Source organism: Larimichthys crocea, chromosome VII (assembly GCF_000972845.2).
Source record: "Larimichthys crocea isolate SSNF chromosome VII, L_crocea_2.0, whole genome shotgun sequence".
In the NCBI taxonomy this organism is placed as follows: domain Eukaryota; kingdom Metazoa; phylum Chordata; class Actinopteri; family Sciaenidae; genus Larimichthys; species Larimichthys crocea.
This window is the reverse complement of record NC_040017.1, coordinates 2442894-2465245: the sequence shown is the minus strand read 5'-3', so window position 1 is coordinate 2465245 and position 22352 is coordinate 2442894. Positions and strand designations below refer to the sequence as shown.

General features: G+C 43.4%; 1 protein-coding gene across 3 annotated transcripts in view; it reads right to left on the bottom strand.

Moving 5' to 3' along the window:
- sez6b (seizure related 6 homolog b) overlaps positions 1-11063 on the bottom strand; it is a 187969-nt gene extending 176906 nt beyond the window's left edge. For 2 of the 3 annotated variants that reach the window (XR_002042048.2, XM_019260687.2), the window contains exon 1: positions 10605-11062. Coding sequence is in view for 2 of the 3 variants with exons in the window: in XM_019260687.2 (XP_019116232.2) it covers positions 10605-10674 (70 nt within the window). In the remaining variant the exon portion in view is untranslated. Of the gene's footprint in view, positions 1-10604 lie in introns of all 3 variants that reach the window. The other variant, XM_019260688.2, reaches the window with a different exon arrangement.
- Positions 11064-22352: the final 11289 nt, after the last annotated feature.

The window sequence follows — 22352 nt, the reverse complement described above, 5'->3', positions numbered from 1 at the left end:
AATCAACTCAGGCCTTCGGCACATCGTGTGGTGGTCTGATTTGTTCTCATCTTCCTCTCTAACCAAAATTCTGGCAAGACTTCAGCTGAGCTCTGTCATCTCTCTCGGGTAACTCTGCTTATCTCTGGAATATAGATCCAAAGAAGAGGACATGAAACACGGATTAAAATCACAGCCTTTACTGACAAGTGTTGTTTATCTCTTTCTCTCCCTCACACACTTGGTATATACAGACATGCACACAAAATGAGCATCTTCCTTTGCTACTGCCATTGAACACCAAACTATGACCCTCCTCCCCTCCCTCACCCAAACAGCTCTGCGGATGAGAAGCGGCAGTCTAAAAGAGAGCCAAGCCTGTCAGAGTCCTAATCGTTGTCGAGAGGCCCTTGGCTCTGTATGCACAGCAGACGCCAGCCTCAATTAGACAGGTGTATACAGTCTGCCAGTGCATGAGAAGAGAGTGGACAGGCCCTATTCTCTGTACAAACACTGGTTCTGCGCCATTGCTCACTGGATCTGGATCAATGCGGCTGTGGGACTCTGAGAGCTGGACTTGGAGGCTGTGCAGCAGGCAGCAGCAGTGGCTGAAAACAAGCCCAAGAAGGACACACAAGATGTTGACAGAGCAGGAAATGAGAGATCGTCAGGGAAATGAGGAGCAGTTGATGCCGATTGCAAATGAAAATTTGTCATAGCCGGCGTGCCGAGTTGTTGTTTTCCGAGTGATATTATGACAGTGAAAAGGCGATCAGATGACAGTCTACTCATCACTGAGAGAGAGTGTGAGTATCAAGGCACGAGGAGAGCTGAAGCGGCTTCTGCAGCTGCTACATGCACCGTTTTATTATATCAGCTCAAGAGACAGCATGTGTTTCTATACACCATAACATATGTGAACATAAATATTCACCACCATCATTACACCTCCTTATAGCATGTTTAACTAGTGTGTGTTACAGTATATTATAATGTAATATTTTCAATATTTTTTTCATCTTTAAATGTAATTGGTAAAAATACAAATCAGCCTCAATCTGCTTAGTTTTTATAAGTAGCTGTCAAAAACAAACCTTCATTGTACAACATAACAACCCTCCATTAAGTTACTTTCCACATAATGGACATGCTTTCAGCTCTGGCACTGACTGTTGGCACTGGACATTGTGCTGTGTTTATTGTCCAAATGAACAGAATTCTCTGGCATGTTGGTCCACCTTCCCCCCAAACCAATTTGCCCAGAGCCCCGGAAACTAACCTGCACTCCCACAGTGTAGCAAGCAAACAAGGTTGTTATCTTTTGATAAATTGGTTCAATACAAATGTGTTGAATTATACTCAATGTTTAAAATATTAAAGATTTCTAAATTAGATTTTGATTCTGTCTATGAGATAGACAAGAGGCAGACTACAGATCAGTGCTGACAGCTCCCAGCATTACAGTGATCGCCATCACATTTTCTACAGACATTCGTGATCCTCAGAGGATGAATTCCAACGACTTTGTCTGGCAGCTTAAAATGATTTAACTCTAATTTAAATTGTGTCATTGCTGTAGCCACACCTCTAGAACCCCATCAACCCATTCAAAGCTCTAAATAACTACTTTGTAGGCTCACATCTACTCATCTCAGTTACTGTCAGACATGCTGCATACAGTGGAACTCACTGTTTGATATAAGATTTGATATTGTTGGGCCTGGCACCAGGACGGGTGGTGGTGGTGGGGCTGCCTGCATTAATTCAATTTTAGCTAAAAGAGGAACAAAATGTAAATGCTCTGAATTTTCTGTGAAGATAAGGAACCAATGTTAGAGATGCAAAGGTTTCAGATAGCAGGTTCATTTCCACCACACAGACTACACCCAGTGTTCTTTGGGTGACATGCTGTCGCCTCTTCTTTTCTCTCCACTGGTTTTCTTTTCTGTCTTTTTTTTGTTTTGTTTTGTTTGTTTTTTTGTTGGTTTTGGAAGCCAGCTATTTTCTTTAGGAAGCTGAGACATCACACTTCATCAGCACTTCTCACTCAAGTCGCAATTCACCGCTAGCAGGTACTGCTCACGCCTGGTTTAGGGGCGGAACAGTTTCATGTAAGTAGAGAGAGGAGGGGAGGCTTGCTGGATTGACTTTTTACCAAAGAAAAGAAAAAAAACACATTTGTTTTATTAACACGTTGTAAATAAAAGAGTCTATTAATGGTGAGAGTTTAATCATTTATGATTGAAAAAGATTTCCCTAAAGGTGTTCAGTCATTTTTAGGGCCCCTGTCAGTCACAGACCCTTCAAATCAGCCCGTATAGTGGTCCTGATCGGTGGCACTTACAGGCCATGTAAGCTCCATAATTCATTGATATTATTCAGAAACAGGCAGCGAGAGAGCTGGCAGAGCACTGTTCAAGCCGACCCAAGATATCAAGCTCAATCTAGCTCAGATTGGCCATTGATTTGTAAGAAATATCCCCAGGTGCCTTGGGTGAGACGTTGAGTGACAGCTGCGACATGACAGCTATCAATTAGACCGTGCTAAGTATTAACACAGCGGCGCAGAACCTGGAAATTATTCAAAGAATTAAAGAAGAATTAAGTGCATCTGCGAGCAAAATTGGATTTAGAGAATGTTCTATTGTCAGATTTAGAAGCAAATGAGAGACATTCAGCTCTATCTGTGACTATTCACGTCACGGTGTGTTATTCAAAGACCAGAATACACCAGAGAGCTGAAGCGATGTTCAAAGATGACAGGATGTGGGATGTGATGGTGACACATAAAGCAGGTGCAGTTCAAAGCACATCACATCCCATTTGCATCCTCTCTAATTTAACTCAGAGAGGCTCTGTCAGAGAAATCTCAAACAGGGGAGGAGACAGAGATATTGTGAAGCAGATGAATGCAGCCTTCAGGAAAGCAGCTTTGACTGACGGGGACGAGGGTAAACACTTCACATCGTGCCGCTCGCTTCAGAGGCACTGTTATGCAAAGAAGGGGATAGACGGAGAAAAGGGAAAATGAGAGTGCTCCACCCCTCCACCCCCTCAGCTCTTCTCAGGAGGTGTTAGGAGCTGTGTGTAAAGAACCCAGCGCCCCCATTTCCTGTGAGAGGGAGTAGCGCAGAATTTTGATAACACTTATTTCCAATTGAGCTCTTCAAAGAGGAAAAAGGCTCGGAGACAATTAGAATGAGAGCGTAGCCTCGCAGCCCTGAATAGCCCTTGATGAGAGCAACGGGCGAGTTTGGATAGGTTAATCAGCAGTAATCGGAAAGCAGGTGTTGAACATGCAACCTCACAAACCTCCACCCCAAATTATATGATCGTCACATTCACAAAAGTGCGTCTTTTAATTAACACAGCGTCCTTTCCCGCTGTCTTTTCCTTATTCAAAAGCGTGAAGCTGCGCTGATTGCATCAGATCAGTGACACCAAGAACAAATTGCTTTTCTGCCGTGGCAGGGATGATGAAGGGGGTGGGAACAGGGTGTGCATGGGTTTGTTGTGAGGGGGAGGGTATGAGGGGGGACATCGGGAGGAAGTGTTGCTTATCGCAGGCTAGAAGGATCTTCACAAGCCGTGGAAAAAATGGAGGAACAGAGAAGTTGCATTTCATAAACAGGCCCTCTCTGACCTCCAGCTCACACCCAGTTAGATGATTTTAAACACTTTAAGTGACATGCAAGTAAGTCTGTAACCACATGATGCTAAGACTGGAATGTTACCAGGTGACCAGCTCTCCTCCAGTTAGAAAAACAATTCACTGTTTTTCATTGGCTCCATATTTACATTATGTTCTGTGAAATAATCATATTTGTTCTGTAAAAACAGTTTTTCTCTAATGTTATCCACTAATAAAGTCTGATTTAATACATAAACCTATTTGCAGTTATACGTTTTATTAGTTTTATAAAGCATTTAAAGGTAAATTTCGACCACAACGCTGTTTTGGTCCATTTTCTATGCAGCTTCAAATCCCACCAGGAGGAGCTTTTTTTGTGTGTGTATGTGCTTCTACCATGAATTAGACTATGCAGTTAAATTGTTTCCCTTTCGTCTGTTTTTACAATCTACATAGCAAGTTTGATTTTGATTGATCAGATTCTCTATGCTTGTTTTTGTGTCTGACTTCCAGCCAGCTCGATCTGCTCTCCTCAGAGTGGAGAGACGCCTCTGGGATGCTTCTGAAAAACGCTGTCACTGTTTCGATGCTGTCACATTTTTGCAAGTGCACAAATAAAGCAGTCGTGCTTAGGAAACATCACTGGCTGACTGATCAACACGGGCCTTCTGTGTCAGTGCTGCACACCATGAAGAAGATGATGATCATAAAAGATGATGAGAGAAGACCTCAAAACATGTTACAGGTTGGAGGCCTTTGAGATGAAACAACCTAGGGCTCCATATTGTATATGTCATGATCCAACCATGTGTGCTATACCAAAGTAAATAAGAAATATAGCATGAATCTATGTTCATTTTCATTACAGCACATCATCATTCATGGAGCTTATAACACATTTTTCAGCAGCAGCAACACAACAATACAATGTGGAAGACAACACTGAACCATGAGTTCAGTCATTGCACTGAATCCTCATGGTTTGTTTGATGGTTTGCAATTACAAAGTGTGTGTTTTGACTACCAAGCCACTACCATGTAAGCCGCTGGCATGGCTGAAAGCACTGGCCTATATGTGGTACTGAAACGATAATGTCCTCAGTGATATTCTATTTGATACTCAGTGTTGTGTTCAGATGGCTACTATGGACTGAATAAAATGTAACAAAGCCGGGAAAAATAATGACTGTGTTTGAGTTCCATGTCAGGTCCCAGGAGGGCTGTCTAATTGATGAAGTCCATATAGCTTCCACACCGAATCAATACCAGCACAGAGTGACTGATGCGCTCAAACTCTTACCGTCCATCATTTTAACGTCACGTTTCAGGCTTTGACCACATTTCATGAAACTCGGCTGGTGTCAATTTTGGAGCAGATTCACAAAGTTCAATAAAAAAAATGTATTTCAGTTTAACTTTTTTCTTACACGGTGCATTTTTAAAAAAAAGACTACTTATATCACTTACTTATTTAAGCTACAGTTCACAGTCAATAATTTATGTTTGACCCTGGGCCAAAGTGGTTTAATCCAGTCCTGCTTTAAACAAAACTGTCCTATTTAATAGCTCATAGTCAAACTGCAGATGAGAGTTGGTGTTCAGCCATTAGTCTTGACAGAAACCTTGCACCTCCCACGCTTTAAAAACCCATATGTGAGAGCCATGAACATACTGCTTCCTCTCAGAGAAAAAATACTACAGAATAATTTTCAAGGTTTTTTTTCTTTTTATCACACAGACAAATCAATGTGTGTTTTTAGGACGAGTAAGATTGCATTCTTTACTTTCGCAAATAGCACTGAGTAGCCATTCCTTTACAATCTGAAGGCTGCGATGTGTGTATGCGTGTTTGGGGTACTGAGTTGTTCCTGTTGTGGGCCTAAAATAAAGCCCCTTTAGCCCAGTGAGCCTTGCAGCAGCCATTAGTTTGAGGCAGCTCTCCCAGCAGAGCGCTGACAATGATGACAGGCAGTGGCAATGCAAGCAGACCCTGGGGGTTGGACTCCGGGGGCATCGCTTGCTTCGGGTCAGCCAGGGCCAACGTATTTATCTGGGCAGTAATCTGGAGGAAAAGGACAGAATGGCCTGACCTCAAAACCTCAGGGACATCATCAAAACAGTTCCTATTTCAGGTCCTCCATAACTCGCCTTGTCGCTCAGTGCCTGCTGTCAGACAGCACAGGCTGCTGTAAGCAGAGAGAGAAACCAACCACGGCCAAACTGATGAATAACAGAGCAGCAATCAGCTGTAAGTGGAGCAGCTATAGGGTGAAGCGCTCAGGAGAAGCAGGACTGATGGCTGACTCACAGATCTGAGCTCTGAGCTGAAACTGGCCCAAAGCTGAAACAGCAATATTGTTACTTCACTACTGACTCAGACACGAGACACTTCCTCCCTCTGAGAGCACGAACATTTACAGCTTTTTTTACATATACATCGACAGTGTTTCACATGACAAATATCTGTACATGAAGGGATAGAAAGAAACTATAAGAAGCATGGAAGTATAATTATTCATTTTACCAAACAGAAAATGTTCCAAACACAACCTGGGGCACACACAGCTATGGCACTTTGTACTCACATACTTACACCTCCACACACACACACACACACACACACACACACACACACACACACACACACACACACACACACGCACACACACCAACAAGTCTTCACTGACCCCTCATCAATGTTACAATATTCTTATATCATCATATTATTATATTGTAGTGGTATTGTAATGCTATAGCTGTTACATCACATATTGATTACTCCTATAACATTAACACTATGTCACTGCGATACCTGTCACCCAAACATGCACACACGTATTCCACAAGCACCCCGCTTCATTTTAATCCAATCTCTACTCACAGGCTCTAATAATAATATAATCATATCTTCATATACATCAAGCTACAGGTGTATGTAATCGTCTCTATGTGTGTCCATTATGTGTACATTGTATGTCTCCTGTTTTTGTCAAGTTAATCCACTCATATATTTCATTTCAAGATATTTTTCTTATTTCATTTTGGATGAATAGAATTTGACCTTGCTGTCACTGGGTCATTCAAACAGGAAGTTCGGCTGTATCTTTATTTGTCAAATCTTAAACTAGCCGCAGTTCCTGCTCGCACTGAATGAAACTGAAGCATGCTTATGGAAGTCTACCTGAAACAGACGAAACAGACACCTGAGCTACCGCCACTGGAAAACAGGAAGTTGTGTTGATCCCTGCAGTATGTAGATAAATGGAAGCAAATGGCTGCCTGCAAATCTCTAACGCCACAACATGCTTTAGAAGATGGCCATATGTAACATGCAACAGAATGTATTTATGATTTATAATAAATGGGATGAATCATTACGTGACAGATCCCAGCAGGGAGACTCTCCGCCCTTCCACAGAGGTCAGAGGTCAGAGGTGGAGGTCAGCTACAGACCATCACCCCTGAAGCCAGCAGTGATACAGAAATGGACGGTCCCTCTCTAACCTCTGCTGTTCTGCTTCCCCAAACACACTCTATTAACTTCATGCTAGGTTTATTTTATGAGTGCGGGGCTCTCAAAGAACACGCTGTTTTGTGCATCAGTGACAGTGAGGAGCTTTGAATCAGCATCATTGCAGGAGATGGCAGCCAGACAAAGAGGCTGCAGGGTCCTGGCACTGCTGATTACAGGCTAATCAGGGCCTGGGTGAAGGATGGCCATTGTTAATGTGAAGTATCGCTTGCCTTGGGTGATAGTTGTCTATAGAGCAAGAATGGTGTCTCATAAATCCGATTAATCTTAACACTGCTGATGATGGATGAATGCTGAACAGATTGAACTGTCCATGCACAAAACATGTAAAGTGATAGATTAGAATATGACACTGAATGTGTATTTCTCTGGAGCTCTAAAGTTTGCATCTTTAAAGCTCTCATGTCACACCCACTGGTGGGTAGACTGTCACAGGTTATGCAGCCGAGCATTGTTCAGGCTCACAGAATTTCCTCCAAACATGGCAGGTGGAGTTCTGTGTCTGAAATAATTCACAGGGCAGAGAGAATATTTCAATTGGATGAATTTGTTCAATGTGAACACACAGCGTCCAGGTTCTGACTGTTTCACTTGCTGTAAGGATCATAAACTGGATCTTCAGTAAGGAACGTGTCATTCGGTGTGGAAAACATGGGTCTGACTTCACACCGTCAGGGTAATGAGTCATGGTATTGGCAGACCGTCTCTGTTTGTCATTTAGTTTTGAGAAAACTACAAATTTTGGGAACCACTTCCTAATAACTGTGAACTTTTACAGGGATGTTCATAAAATCCACCTCTGTTTGTGTTCACAGTGTTTCTTTGCTGAGCTGCAGTGGATGCATAATGACCGCTGAAGCTTCATATGAACTTCAGATAAACACAGAAGGGCTGTTGATCCCATCAGAGAGAGATCTGCATGAACAGTTCTTTAGTTTATCAGATGGACAGTTTGACCTCTGACCTGAAGAAGAAGAGCTGCAGGGCATCTTCAGACTTCATTTCATCATTTACCGCCGACTTTGTAACATTGCTCACTGATGACTCACTGACTTTTCTGTTGTTTTAAGAACCATTATTAACACCCTCACATTTTTTACATTACATTTACTTAGCCGATGCTTGTATCAGAGCATTCAACCCAGACATTGTAAGTCCTTAGTGTGTATTTAATCAAATATACTGTGTGTGTGTGTGTGTCTGTGTGTGTGTGTGTGTGTGTGTGTGTGTGTGTGTGTGTGTGTGTGTGTGTACTACATTTGGAACAATAAGAAAGAGTTTGATGGTTTTTGTTTGTGGTCCGAGCTTCATTTGAACTGATGAATTTTCAGTCTGCGACAGAAGACGTGGGGAGTTTGTCCTGATGTCAGCGAGGAGCTCACTCCACCATCTTGGAGCCAGGACAGGAAACAGTCATGACTGGACTATTAATGACCGCAGAGGTTTTTCACAACCTAGTGTTTGTGACAGTTCTTATTACAGCGTATTAATAGTGATCAATAAAGCATTATTAGTCACAGCTGATAAATGTTTTTTTTTATCTTTGTTTATTCACTGAGAGGAAGCCTCTCTTCAACGTTTCAGGAACGCCCTGATCACATTCACACCTGGAAGCCGTCCAGAAGGACCACAGTCTGATCTGCTGCTCACTGAATAGCTGCTTTTTTCACGTTTCCCGTCCAGATTGATGCTGCTGGTTCGGGGGGATTGATCCAACGACCTCCCTGTAACTTTGTTACAGATTACAGCTTGTATTTTGTGTGGGACATGTACAATCAAGTTATTGAAAATTTAAATAATCAAATGAAATGACAAACATGATTTTATTAAAAGATGAAGTTTGTTTATTCATCTTTCCATCTTTCTCAGTGGTTTTATTGTGACTAATTAAACTATTGATTTATTCAGCAACCCTGTTTGTGACTATTTTCCCGCATTCTCAGCCTGACTACATACTCCTTGTACAAAGTTCTACATAGATACAGTACCACATACAGTACTACATACTGTACTCCATACTGTACTCCATACTGTACTTCATACAGTACTGCATACAGTACTGCATACAGTACTACATACAGTACTCATTTCTTGTTTCGTTTGTGTATTTTTCAGTTTCATACCAATCGAAAAAAATTGAATCTTCAGAATGACACCAACAATTTAGAACTAAACAAGGATTTTATACAGATGTTTTACATTTTGACCAGCTGTGAGTAGCTTCCCTGTTTCCTTTTTGTATTGCATTGTGGGCCAACAGTGCTCATCAACAGTACTGTGTAGTCAGAATCTGTGGGTGTGAACTCTGAGGCTTTGTAGTCATCAAACTAATAAGTGAACGAGGAACTTGAAGTGATTCTAGAAATGAAACTTAAATAAATAGTTAAATCATCAAAATTTTATTTGACTAAATACAGAAAGCAGCTCGGTCACCATTGTCAGCATTATTGGTCAGATTTGTGCGCAGCACCATGTCAGCAGACAGAACCTGAACCAGTCGACACATCACGACATCACGGTGTGATTATGCAAACACAAACACAGGTGTAAGCATCCATCACAACATGAGTTAGCAGGGCTGTAGAGTCAGCTGGTGTCTATACACAAACACATCCAATTAAGAATAACTGACTGATCACTGAACAGGCGTTTGTCTCCACAGAACTTCTGTCACCTTTCCAACACAAACAGGAGTGTGTGTGTGTGAGTGTGCGTGTGTGTGTGTGTGTGTGTGTGTGTGTGTGTGTGTGTGATATTTGTACTTGAGTTCTGAGTGAGAAATGATTTAATAATAAATGGAAAGAAGCATCCGGTGAGTAAACTCCCTGACTTCAGCCACGTTTTGTAGCCTTCTCTATTCTGTCAGGAAATGAATAATGCAGACAGCCTGCAAAAAAAAAAAAAAAAACACTATCAGCCATTCCACTATTGTGACAAGAGCAGCCAGAGATAGGCTGCATTCATTTGTGGCACTTCTGCTATTTTCCAAGGCTGGATTGACATTTTTATCAGCCTGCTTGAGTTTCCCCTTTCTTCTTCTTAGAAATTGAAAACTTGAGGCCATCATAATGAAACTATAGAGGACTCCCATAAGAAGTTTGAACTGTAATCAGACTGTGATTTCTGTCATATGCACTGTCTTCTGACTGTTTGAACTTTAATACGCTTCAGATGTGTGCTGTGTGTTTGCTCTGCCAGTATTGTCTGAAAACAGCCTAAAATGGAAGAAAACAGCTCGTCCTGTTAGTGTTCGTGTGTTCATGACATTTAGTGAGTGTGTGTGTTCTCCGAGCAAAGCCGCCTGAGCACATGGAAGCTGACAAAAGAAAAGCCGTGCAAACGGAAAGCTCGTTTCGTCGTTTAGGAGTAACGAGGTGAAAGCAGCTCCACTCAACACTCTCATTAATCCAAAAAAAGAGAATAAAGCAGGAGCGAACGTGTGTTTTTGTGGATCATTCTTACCTTCAGCGCTCGGCTCCGTCAGCACCGCCACAACAAGCAGGAGAACAAAATAATGTGTGATCCCGTCCATCGCGGTCTGTCCCCGTTTGGCGCTTCTCAAGCTTCTCGCAGTGAACGTCCTTGGGATCAACACTTTTCCTCTGAAACACTGAGCTCCGTCTCCGTCAAACACACACACTGCACGCACTGAGCGCTCCTCTCTCGTGACTTCAGACCGGGCTCTGCTGTCTCAATGTACTCTCTGACAGAGACGACGGGCTCTTAGTTTTCGGTCCGCCACAACGACTACAGAGCACAGACTGCACTGAGTGCACTGAGTGAAGGCTGGAGACTGGAGAGCTGCTCCTCTCGCTCCTCTCCGCTCTGTGCTCGGAGCCTCCTCCTCAGGCAGCGCCGCCGCCGTGCGTTCAGCACCACGGACAGCTCCTAGCGTTGGCCAATGGAACACACGGAGAGCAAATGAAGTTTGAGCCACACTCGAACACACACAGTCACACACTGTGCACTTACATCACAATGTGCTTCAAGTACTAAAAGTGTGTTTTCAATGTGTTAACTGACGTCATATGTATTATTTATGCAGTCACTGAATCACATTCATTTTGAGCTGTAATGAACTGTTACAGTACACAGTGAGGCGTTTCTATTGTTTAGTCTACACGAGTTGATAGAAAAGGGGTGGACACAATAGTAGAAACACCTTTCGATGCAATCCAATACAGTTCACTACGACCTGCAGCCGGAGCAGCACATCTGTTCTTTAGCCTGACTCCTGTTTAGAGTCAGGTTATGACAGCCTAAATTATTATTATTATTTTAAAATCTGTATTGCTAATCTCACAATTTTATGAAAGTTCAGTAATAAACATCTGGCGTCACCCTCCAACTCTCTCTTGGAGTCTGAACTGGTCTAGTTAACTTTAGACTTTGCCTAAATACGTGTGTTTGTACATTACCTGTGTGGAGGGCCGGTGTCTATTTAAAATTTAGAACTCTCAATATTAGACATTTCAGGTCGATGCAGTAAACAAAAGCACTTCTGTTAAGAATTACTCTGAGAGCCAGAAGGCCAGAATGATCTTCATACTCAATACAATAATACATTTGGTTCTTTGCAGTACATGATATTTGATAGCTGGTAGCACAAATACAAAATGCTGATGGCACTATTCTATTGTATTTTTATTGTAACATACTGGACTGCTATGACAACCCCAATCTATCTATCTATCTATCTATCTATCTATCTATCTATCTATCTATCTATCTATCTATCTATCTATCTATCTGTGTATATATATTATATATATATAATAATATAATATATATATAATATATATATATATAATAGTTGGTCAAAATATTCATTATTGCAGCTTTTTATCAGCCGGCACCAGAGAGGCTCCACAGAGAGGGTGAGACAGACCTGATGTGACAAAAATAATCTTGATTGGGTTTAGTGTTCAGCTGATGTTACAAGTGGGTGGAATTTTTGGATCTGATTATATATGATGCAATTTGTAAAAACCAAACAGCCAAAACATTTTTTTTACACTTTCACCTTCAAACATAAATACTAGCTTTGCAAAATAAAAGTGCAAAATATTAAATATTAAATAGCTCATTTAACCCCTCATGCAAACAGCAATTATCTAATCATAGCTCGGTAACTGCAACAAGGCTCAACAGACCTGTCACACTTTGGATTTCTCCGCACATTAAAGCTTTTAGGGGCTTTATCCTATTCAAAAGTGAAACCAAAAGAGCAAAGAGTATAATAAATTTATTCCATGATTAGATATGCTAATGTCAGCTGCAAATGTTAGCATGTCCAGCTATCTACTACAACCCTGTTTGGTCCTGGATCCTATCAGAGTTTAGGCTTACAATAGCAGCTTTGTCCTGCTTTTCTTTGGATTCAGGGAAGTTTACAGTCCGGCCAGCATTCTCCAAGACAGCCTAGCCTTTGCCAGATTGGTAAATGGGCATCATATGGTATTTAGTTTGAAGCAATACATCATAAATATCTGAACACATACATATGTACTTTCTTGCTAATAGGCAGCATTTAGGCTAAGCTAAGCAGCTAAACAAGGTTAAATGTCAGAATGAAATAAGTCTGATCTTACATTTCTTCTTATCATATTTGATTATAAGTGTGATACAAGGCCATCATAGTGGACTAGCTACACTGTAATACAAGCATAACGCTGTTGTCTTTTACATGAAGCATCATCAGGAGAATGCTTTATTCCTGTGTCATTTGGAAACATATCATGCGTCAAGTTTATATTTAAGACAAGTCAAAAACAAATCAGCATGAATTAAAAAGTCAGCTGGAGGCAGCCACAGTCACAGTTATTATTATTCTAATCATTATTATTAATCTGATAATTATTATTGTTATGAAAAAGGCCCTTTGTTTGACTGCCACTATTAAAAGGTCAACCTGCAAATGATGCACACACTGTGTGCTCTATCATCACATGCAGTAAGTGTTGGCTTGAATTCATGTCAGAGGGGAAAAAAACATAGAAGGCAGCATAATGGAAATGAAGTGCATAGTTCAGACTTTACATAGATTAGCCATACAATGAGCAGCTCATCAACATTTTTGCTTTCTGGAAATATTCAAATCCACATAGAGACAAGAAACACTCATGAACAATACATGAGTGTAGGCAGTGTATTTCTGTGCCGGGGTGGTACATTTTCGCCACCTTGTTCCCCTCATTGAGGGACACAGCTGATCTGAAAATAGATGAGTCAACTCTCAGCTTCAAACTGAATTTACTTGGATTTACCGTCGACTGTGCCCCTGACTGTGCTCAAAATGCTTGCATCTTGTCTGCGAGCTTCCTCTTGGAAATCTGCATACTTCCTGCCATTGATGTGTCTCCCTGCCTGCTTTCATGCACGGTTTGCCAGTGTTGCATCAGCAGCGCTCTGTCAGCACACTTTCACATCTATTGGTTTTGAGTCATCCTGCTGCTGAACTTCTGGCTGCTCAGAATCCAGCGGAGGCCTTTGAGCGACCGATCTCAGCTGTGGGTTCTGAAGCTTTTGCAACCAAGCTTCTCCAATATGTGTCCAGCCACGCAGCTGCTGCTCGCCTCATTGAGAGATGACTCAGTACGTCAAAGCAGACAAAAATGCGTTATTAAATCTTTTCAATGTGTTTTCTGTGATTTATGCACCTTTGCCTCGCGGCAGAGAAGCTATTCATAGATTCAACACTCTGCATGTAAAAGTCAGATCATACACAAACATTACTCATCACATTAAAAAGGCTCAGTCTGCACTATTTTTACACATACATGTGAGTTTTGTTCACACACAGTAACTGGAGAGTTTTAATTGGAGATGAAATTTGGTAATTTTTCTTTGATAAATGAACAAATAATCAGCCTTTAACCTCGTCCACAAGCGTTGCTGATATAAACAAACCTTTAGGAGCATTAGCAGACATTTAAATGGTCTAACATTAGATAACAACTGAATCTGTCAAAGAGTCTGGAAATGATTAGATGCCCTGATTTTTCATTTTTGAGGGTCTGGCAAGTGACATTATCTTATCTATGAATCCATCAATTTACAGCCACTCATTCAGGGCCATGTCACAGCACCACCAGGTTAAGGAAGTAGTTCAGACATCCCTCTCCCAGGCAACATTTTCAAGCTCCTCCTGGGGGATCCCAAAGCACTCCCAAGACAGATGAGACTTATAATCTCTTGCGGCCAGACTCCTTTTTTTTTCAGCAGCATTAGGATTCAGGGTACTCTGTAATTGCAAACTACTATAGAGAGGCAGTATTACTGGTTGACTCATGGGATCCAACATGCGCACCCCTCAGGAGACTAGAGTTCATGTGCAGTCCCTCAACTGCAATTAATATTCTTACTGTAACCACAGTCCTTCTCTAAATTTAACCACAGCATAATTTAGCAACTATTTTATGAGGAAAGAAATGCATTCACCACTTGTTTTAGGCCTCAAGGACACACACAGCAGTTTTGGTCAGAAGCATAAATCTGTTTGTTAACATTAACTCCACAAAGCACCTTTAGGGAATAAAACAACATCAGTAACTTAACTTATATAGCGTCCATATAGAGTCCATTAGATATCACAAGTTTATTTGTGTAGAGGAATACATTTAATATGTAATGATGGGTTAATGATTAGATAGATCAGATATATTAGACCTATAAATATAATGTTTCTCTAATATAAATGGTAAAGAGTGTATAATCAAAGTTGTAAGTAGTTAAATAGTAGTAGTAGTTAAATTTTACCAAAATGCCTTTTCATGTCATTCTAACTCTAGCTCTATAATCACTTCACTAATTCTGTACTGCCTCAACTCACTTAATATGCTGGAAAAAGTGAGAGCATCAGTCTTGTAGGATATAGGTCAGTGCAATAGTAACTGGGGCTTCAGGCTTCAGCTCTTCAAAGACTGTCTTTGTGTCTCTCTCAGCTTAAACCCACCTTTGCTACCTACAGTTTAATTTCCTTCTCACTGTAGAGTCTGCCAAAGAGTCAGTCACTGTCTGAGCTTTTCAAACACAGAAGAACTTCATTTCCTTGTGAAATGTACAGAGACAGAGAGAAAACTTTTTAAACTAATTTTCATAGAACTTGCTGCAGCTGAACAAACTATTTTTCAATGATATGACAAACGTGAAATTCAGTGACATTTCTATTAAAACATCCTGAAGCAACGAAGAACAAAGTCTCAAAGAAAGTACAAAGAAAGTTAGTTTGGAGGACAAAGTGATATCAGCCAATTCAATGTATTCTTCTTGTGATGTGCCAGAAGACATCTGGAACTTTCAAGTCATCATTTAATGTATGCAGCTGAGACTGCCCCTGACTATACTGACAAAATGTACAATGTAAAGAAAGGGTTGTATGTAAGATATCACAGTTCGTGACAGTTTTGGTTGGATCTTTGAACAAAAGACATTTTGTGGAATGCAGTGTTAATATGCATTTACATCCCCTCATCATCTTCTGCAATCAAACATGATTGGATTTCTCTTCAGATGAAAAACCTAAACCCTTCATGTCTGTTCTTCTACATGCATAATAATGAATCACCAGCGGCTACTGTGACAATCAGGCCAAGAGACAATGTTGGTCTGTGCGTTCATCCATGAAATGTATTAGATATTCACGGTTGCCAGGGTATGTACCCCCATGTTTGTGGTGACCTCATGTTTCACTTGAACAAACATTACAGTCTGTGGGGCAGAGTACATTCATGTTTCCCAGAGGATTAACCTTTCAAACTATATGAGCTTTTCATCTTTTTTCACCATTGACCAAATGATTTGTTAACCAGATATCACATTAAAATACACCCAGAAAGATTGTAAGGTACATTGTAAGGTATTACAGCAGTACAGCAGATTTTCAGTCAGGTAGAGGCATGGCCTTAACAGCATTATTTATGAATTCATCTAGTTATATTTTTGACTTGTCTGATAACCTTTCATAACATGATGTCAGTTTCTGGGCTCCATCGTCTTCTTATTACTTGCTTTGTCTGATAAACGGTCTAAACTCCTTAAACACTGAAAGTAAGATTGTATAAAATAGATAAAAATTCTCACATTTTGTGGAACAGGAAACAGATGTGGGTTACACTGGATCTTTCCCACCTTCCAAATCCCACTTTAACCACTGACTTAAAAAACTGGCAAAAGTTACAGCTGCCAAGTTTGAAGTCAGGTCACGGACAGCCGGAACAAGGTATTGATCCATCCTTGAGCTTGAACTGTTACTGGCTGGCCTTCATTGAGGAAGTAGTCTGGAGTAAAATGCACACACACGTTGCAATCAAAAATAAACTTTATCCGCTCAGCTCTGTCCTCTGAGGCTGTGGGCCGATGTAGCGATTTGTGCTGGTCTGTGCAGCTAACAGAAGCACCAAGTATTAATGTAAAATGGTTAGTGCTCAGATATAAGAGTTTCCCAGTTGATGCAGGGATAAGACAATGGCTGTCTTCTGTTTACTGTAAGTAAAAAACACCATAAGAATATTATGGAAATCATTTAACAGATCAAGTCTACAGATCTGGCTTGAAGATCTTCTTCACATCGATGATTGAGGTAAAGTAGCTTTGAAAAGACACAGATACAAAAGATCTCTGTGTTTACAAAGGGGAAGATATCTACAGAAACCTGTTTGCTTTAAAGAATTTTATTACTCTATTACTTTTATTGATTTACTCATTATTGTATGTTTCAATTTTTCTTGAGTCTCTTTTGTATTTGAAATGTTTTGGTGTTTCGCACCATCAGAGCAGCATACAGTTAGATGGTCTCTCGATTTGAATGTTCACCTTTGGCGACTTATTTGACCTTTTTGATTGTTTGCTCCTATTCAGGGAGTTCTGTTCAAAATGATCAGTAAACATATTTGTAAAAAGATTGCATAATTCATCTGTTCGTTCGTTCGTTTTCTTCCGCTTATCCATAGTCGGGTCGCAGGGGCAGCAGCTTCAGCAGGGAGACCCAGACTTCCCTCTCCCCAGCCACTTCTGCCAACTCTCCCAGGGGGACCCCAAGGCGTTCCCAGGCCAGCCGAGAGACGTAGTCCCTCCAGCGTGTCCTGGGTCTTCCCCGGGGCCGCCTCCCGGAGGGACGTGCCCGGAACATCTCACCAGGGAGACGTCCAGGAGGCATCCAGGAGTCACGAGATGCCCGAGCCACCTCAACTGGTTCCTCTCGATGCGGAGGAGCAGCGGTTCTACTCTGAGCTCCTCGCGGATGGCCGAGCTTCTCACCCTATCTCTAAGGGAGACCCCAGCCACCCTGCGAAGGAAGCTCATTTCGGCCGCTTGTATTCGCGATCTTATTATTTCGGTCACTACCCAAAGCTCGTGACCATAGGTGAGGGTAGGAACGTAGATCGACTGGTAAATCGAGAGCTTCGCCTTTCGGCTCAGCTCCTTCTTCACCACGACGGACCGGTGCAGAGTCCGCATCACTGCAGAAGCCGCACCGATCCGCCGGTCGATCTCCCGTTCCATCCTTCCCTCACTCGTGAACAAGACCCCGAGATACTTGAACTCCTCCACTTGAGGCAGGATCTCATCCCCGACCTGGAGACTGCACTCCACCCTTTTCCGGCTGAGAACCATGGCCTCGGATTTGGAGGTGCTGATTCTCATCCCAGCCGCTTCACACTCGGCTGCAAACCGCTCCAGAGAGAGCTGAAGGTCACGATCCGATGAAGCCAACAAGACTAGATCGTCCGCAAAAAGCAGCGACCCAATCCTAAGGCCACCGAATCGCAGCCCCTCGACGCCCTGGCTGCGCCTAGAAATCCTGTCCATAAAAGTTATGAACAGAACCGGTGACAAAGGGCAGCCCTGGCGGAGTCCAACTCCCACGGGAAACAGGTCCGACTTACTGCCGGCAATGCGGACCAAGCTCTGGCACCGAGAGTAAAGGGACCGGATAGCCCGTATCAATGGGTCCGGAACCCCATACTCCCGGAGCACCCCCCACAGGACCTCCCGAGGGACACGGTCGAACGCCTTCTCCAGGTCCACAAAACACATGTAGACTGGTTGGGCGAACTCCCATGCACCCTCCAGGGCCGCGCTAAGGGTATAGAGCTGGTCCACAGTTCCACGGCCAGGACGAAAACCACACTGCTCCTCCTGGATCCGAGGTTCGACAATCTTGCGGACCCTCCTCTCCAGGACCCCCGAAAAGACCTTCCCGGGGAGGCTGAGGAGTGTGATCCCCCTATAGTTGGAGCACATCCTCCGGTCCCCCTTTTTGAAGAGGGGAACCACCACCCCGGTCTGCCAGTCCAGAGGCACTGCCCCCGATGTCCACGCGATGTTGCAGAGACGTGTCAACCAAGACAGCCCCACAACATCCAGAGCCTTGAGGAACTCCGGGCGGACCTCATCCACCCCCGGGGCCTTGCCACCGAGGAGTTTTTTGACTACCTCAGCGACCTCAGCCCCAGAGATGGGCGAGACCACCACGGGGTCCCCAGACTCTGCCTCCTCAACGGAAGACGTGCTGGTGGGATTGAGGAGGTCTTCGAAGTATTCCCTCCACCGACCCAAGACGTCCCCAGTCGAGGTCAGCAGCACACCGTCCCCACTGAACACAGTGTTGATAGTGCACTGCTTCCCCCGCCTGAGCCGCCGGATGGTGGTCCAGAACCTCCTCGAAGCCGTTCGAAAGTCGCTCTCCATGGCCTCACCGAACTCCTCCCACGCCCGAGTTTTTGCCTCCGCAACCGCCGAGGCCGCATTCCGCTTGGCATGTCGATACCCGTCAGCTGCTTCAGGACTCCCACAGGCCAAAAAGGTTCTGTAGGCCTCCTTCTTCAGCTTGACGGCATCCCTCACCGCCGGTGTCCACCAGCGGGTTCGGGGGCCACCGCCACGACAGGCACCGACCACCTTACGGCCACAGCTCCGGTCGGCCGCCTCGACAATGGAGGAACGGAACAAGGTCCACTCGGACTCAATGTCCCCCGCCTCCCCCGGGACATGAGCGAAGCTCTCCCGGAGGTGGGAGTTGAAACTCTTTCTGACAGGAGATTCAGCCAGACGTTCCCAACAAACCCGCACAGAACGTTTGGGCCTGCCAGGTCTGACTGCCATCCTCCCCCACCATCGGAGCCAACTCACCACCAGGTGGTGATCAGTTGACAGCTCCGCCCCTCTCTTCACCCGAGTGTCCAAAACATGTGGCCGCAAGTCCGACGACACGACCACAAAGTCGATCATCGAACTACGGCCGAGGGCATCCTGGTGCCAAGTGCACATATGGACACCCTTATGCTTGAACATGGTGTTTGTTATGGACAATCCATGACGTGCACAGAAGTCCAATAACAGAACACCACTCGGGTTCAGATCAGGGGGGCCGTTCCTCCCAATCACGCCCCTCCAGGTCTCACTGTCGCCGCCCACGTGAGCATTGAAGTCCCCCAGGAGGACGAGGGAGTCCCCAGAGGGAGCGCTCTCCAGCACCCCCTCCAAAGACTCCAAAAAGGGTGGGTACTCTGAACTGCCATTCGGTGCATAAGCACAGACGACAGTCAGGACCCGTCCCCCCACCCGAAGGCGAAGGGAGGCTACCCTCTCGTCCACCGGGGTGAACCCCAACGTACAGGCGCCGAGCCGGGGGGAAACAAGCAGTCCCACCCCCGCTCTGCGCCTCTCGCCGGGGGCAACTCCAGAGTGGTAGAGCGTCCAGCCCCTCTCAAGGAAACTGGTTCCGGAACCCACGCTGTGCGTCGAGGCGAGCCCGACTATATTTAGCCGGTACCTCTCAACCTCGTGCACCAGCTCAGGCTCCTTCCCCGCCAAAGAGGTGACATTCCACGTCCCCAGAGCCAGCTTCTGCAACCGGGGGTCGGACCGCCAGGGTCCCCGCCTCCGACTGCCGCCCATCTCTCTTTGCACCGCTCCCCCCCTGAGACCCCTCCCATGGGAATTCATCTGCACATTTTCAAAAAATAGGTCCTGAAGAACCTCAGTTGGTGGCACACATGGCACTCACACACCTGGATAATTTGGCATTCCACGCAATCATTCATTTAAAACTTATCCCTAAGAGGGTGGTGTTTAGCTCAGTTGGTAGAGTATCCGCCCCAAGTACAAAGGCTCAGTCCTTGCCACGGCAGCCCAAGGTTTGAATCTGACCTGTGGCTCTTTCCCACTTGTCATTCCCCATCTCTCTCTCCCCACATTCCTGTCACTCTTTAAGCTGTCTCTGTCAAATAAAGTTCAAAAAGGCCAAAAATATATCTTAAATATATCTAAAAAAAACTCATCCCTAAGCTTCTACTTTGTACTTGTATTGTACTTATATTGTTCATTTATACATTCTTTGATTTTATTTTGTCATATTTTTTATTTATATTATAATATCATAATCTATCTTTTTATGTCTAGTGCTACTATTGCAACTTTGTACCGTTGACCCTGTGTTGACCTAAAGTCTACCAGCCACATTTGCTATATGCCAATGACCAAGCTAGACCATTTATAGGCAAATAAGTTAACAAGAGCGTTAACAGTCTGTTCACACTAAAGCTGTGTGTTGGTGTTGACTCTGCCTTGACTTTGTTGTGGACTTCAAACTCCAGCAGAAAAGACTTCTATAAATAAATCAGATCGTGTTGTGCATTCAGTCTCTCTGGAATACCATTCCTTCTAAATTAAGTACTGTCAAGATAGTTTTCCATTGGTTAACAGCACACTTCACCTTTACTTAAGATGAATTCTACATGAAAACACGCAGCTGGTTCATTGAAAGACTTTCATTTGGTTTCAAAATGTCACCATATTAAATGCTGCTGGAATTAATTCTCTAAATAGAACAAAACTGTGAGGAGGTGAGTTCTGTCCAACATTTATTTTTTAAGTGTACTAAATGCTTCAAACTCCAGAGGACTCTCACATGACTTTAGACTAACAATAGACCTGCTTCAGTGAAGTTGAATTCTTCTCTTGTTCACTCCCTTTTTCAAGCAGCCAGAAGTATGTGAGACAGTAATTAGTAGGATTTAGAACAAGCAGTACACAGCACAGTGACAGATATATCCATTCGCTTCAGATCAGTGCAGAGCAACTTTATTGAATGTGGTGTGGAGAGGAGCAAGTGGTTCAGTTCTCTTGCCTCCTAATAACAGCATCACATTAAGGCTCCTCTGCACCTTTGCTCTGGCACTGGAGCTTATTTGTCTTAATAAGCAATAGTGTCGTGGCTGCTTCTATTAGACATGCAGTCGGGCTGAATGCATTTCCCTTCAGAACCAAGGATATATTACCCCAGCGGCTCCTCCTGAAGTTATTCTGGCAGTGCAGACCTGTCTGCCAGGACAGGGGAATTAGAGAAAAACATCTAATCACGGTTTTATTTTTCACTGTATGCTCTGGGTATAAATAGTAGCCACATTGCTAGTTTACTCTTGTTCTGCCTCAGTAGGCACAGTTGTCTTGTTATATAGAACACAAGGCTTGTATGTGACAACACACCATCATACATTTATGGTAACGTTTATGGGCTTATTTATCAACAAACATATCATCACAGCGTCTGACATGACACAGAATTAGTTCCATGTATGCGTGATTGCAAAGTTGTTTCTATGCAGGTGCAAGTTATTTTAACAAATGGCCTTATTCAATATGCCACTGCATGCTTCCTGCTGAACAGTCCGGCCATGTTCAGTGAAGAGAGGTCAGCTAATTTTCCTCTCTCTCTCTGCACCATGACCAGGTGTGACCTGCCTAGCTGAGGCTCTCTATGGCCTTGTTCACACTGCAACAAATAATGTGCCAGTGGCTGTTGTATTTCCCTCATGTGATGCTTGTGATCAGTGGACCTGCATGATGATGCATACTATGTCACTTTTCAATGAATAAGTAACACATGTTTCATCTTATAACAAGAATGTCCATCCATCCACTTCCTGTTGGGGGTGGGTTGTCCCTCTCTCCCTATGTAGCACCCTAGAGTGGTTCCATAGTTAGTGTGTTCAAGCAGACCAAAGCAAAACCCTGAAAATGTGTGGAGTTACTTTTAAGATTTTATGATATGTAGTTTTGAGTGAAAGATGTCTTCCCTGTACTGTTTAACCATGTTACCACTAGCAGCAACTGAGGGCTGGTGAGAAATTTTGAAGATATGTCATGATAAATCAAAGTATTGAACCTGTTGATGGCACTGGATGAAATATAACCATCAAAGTCACA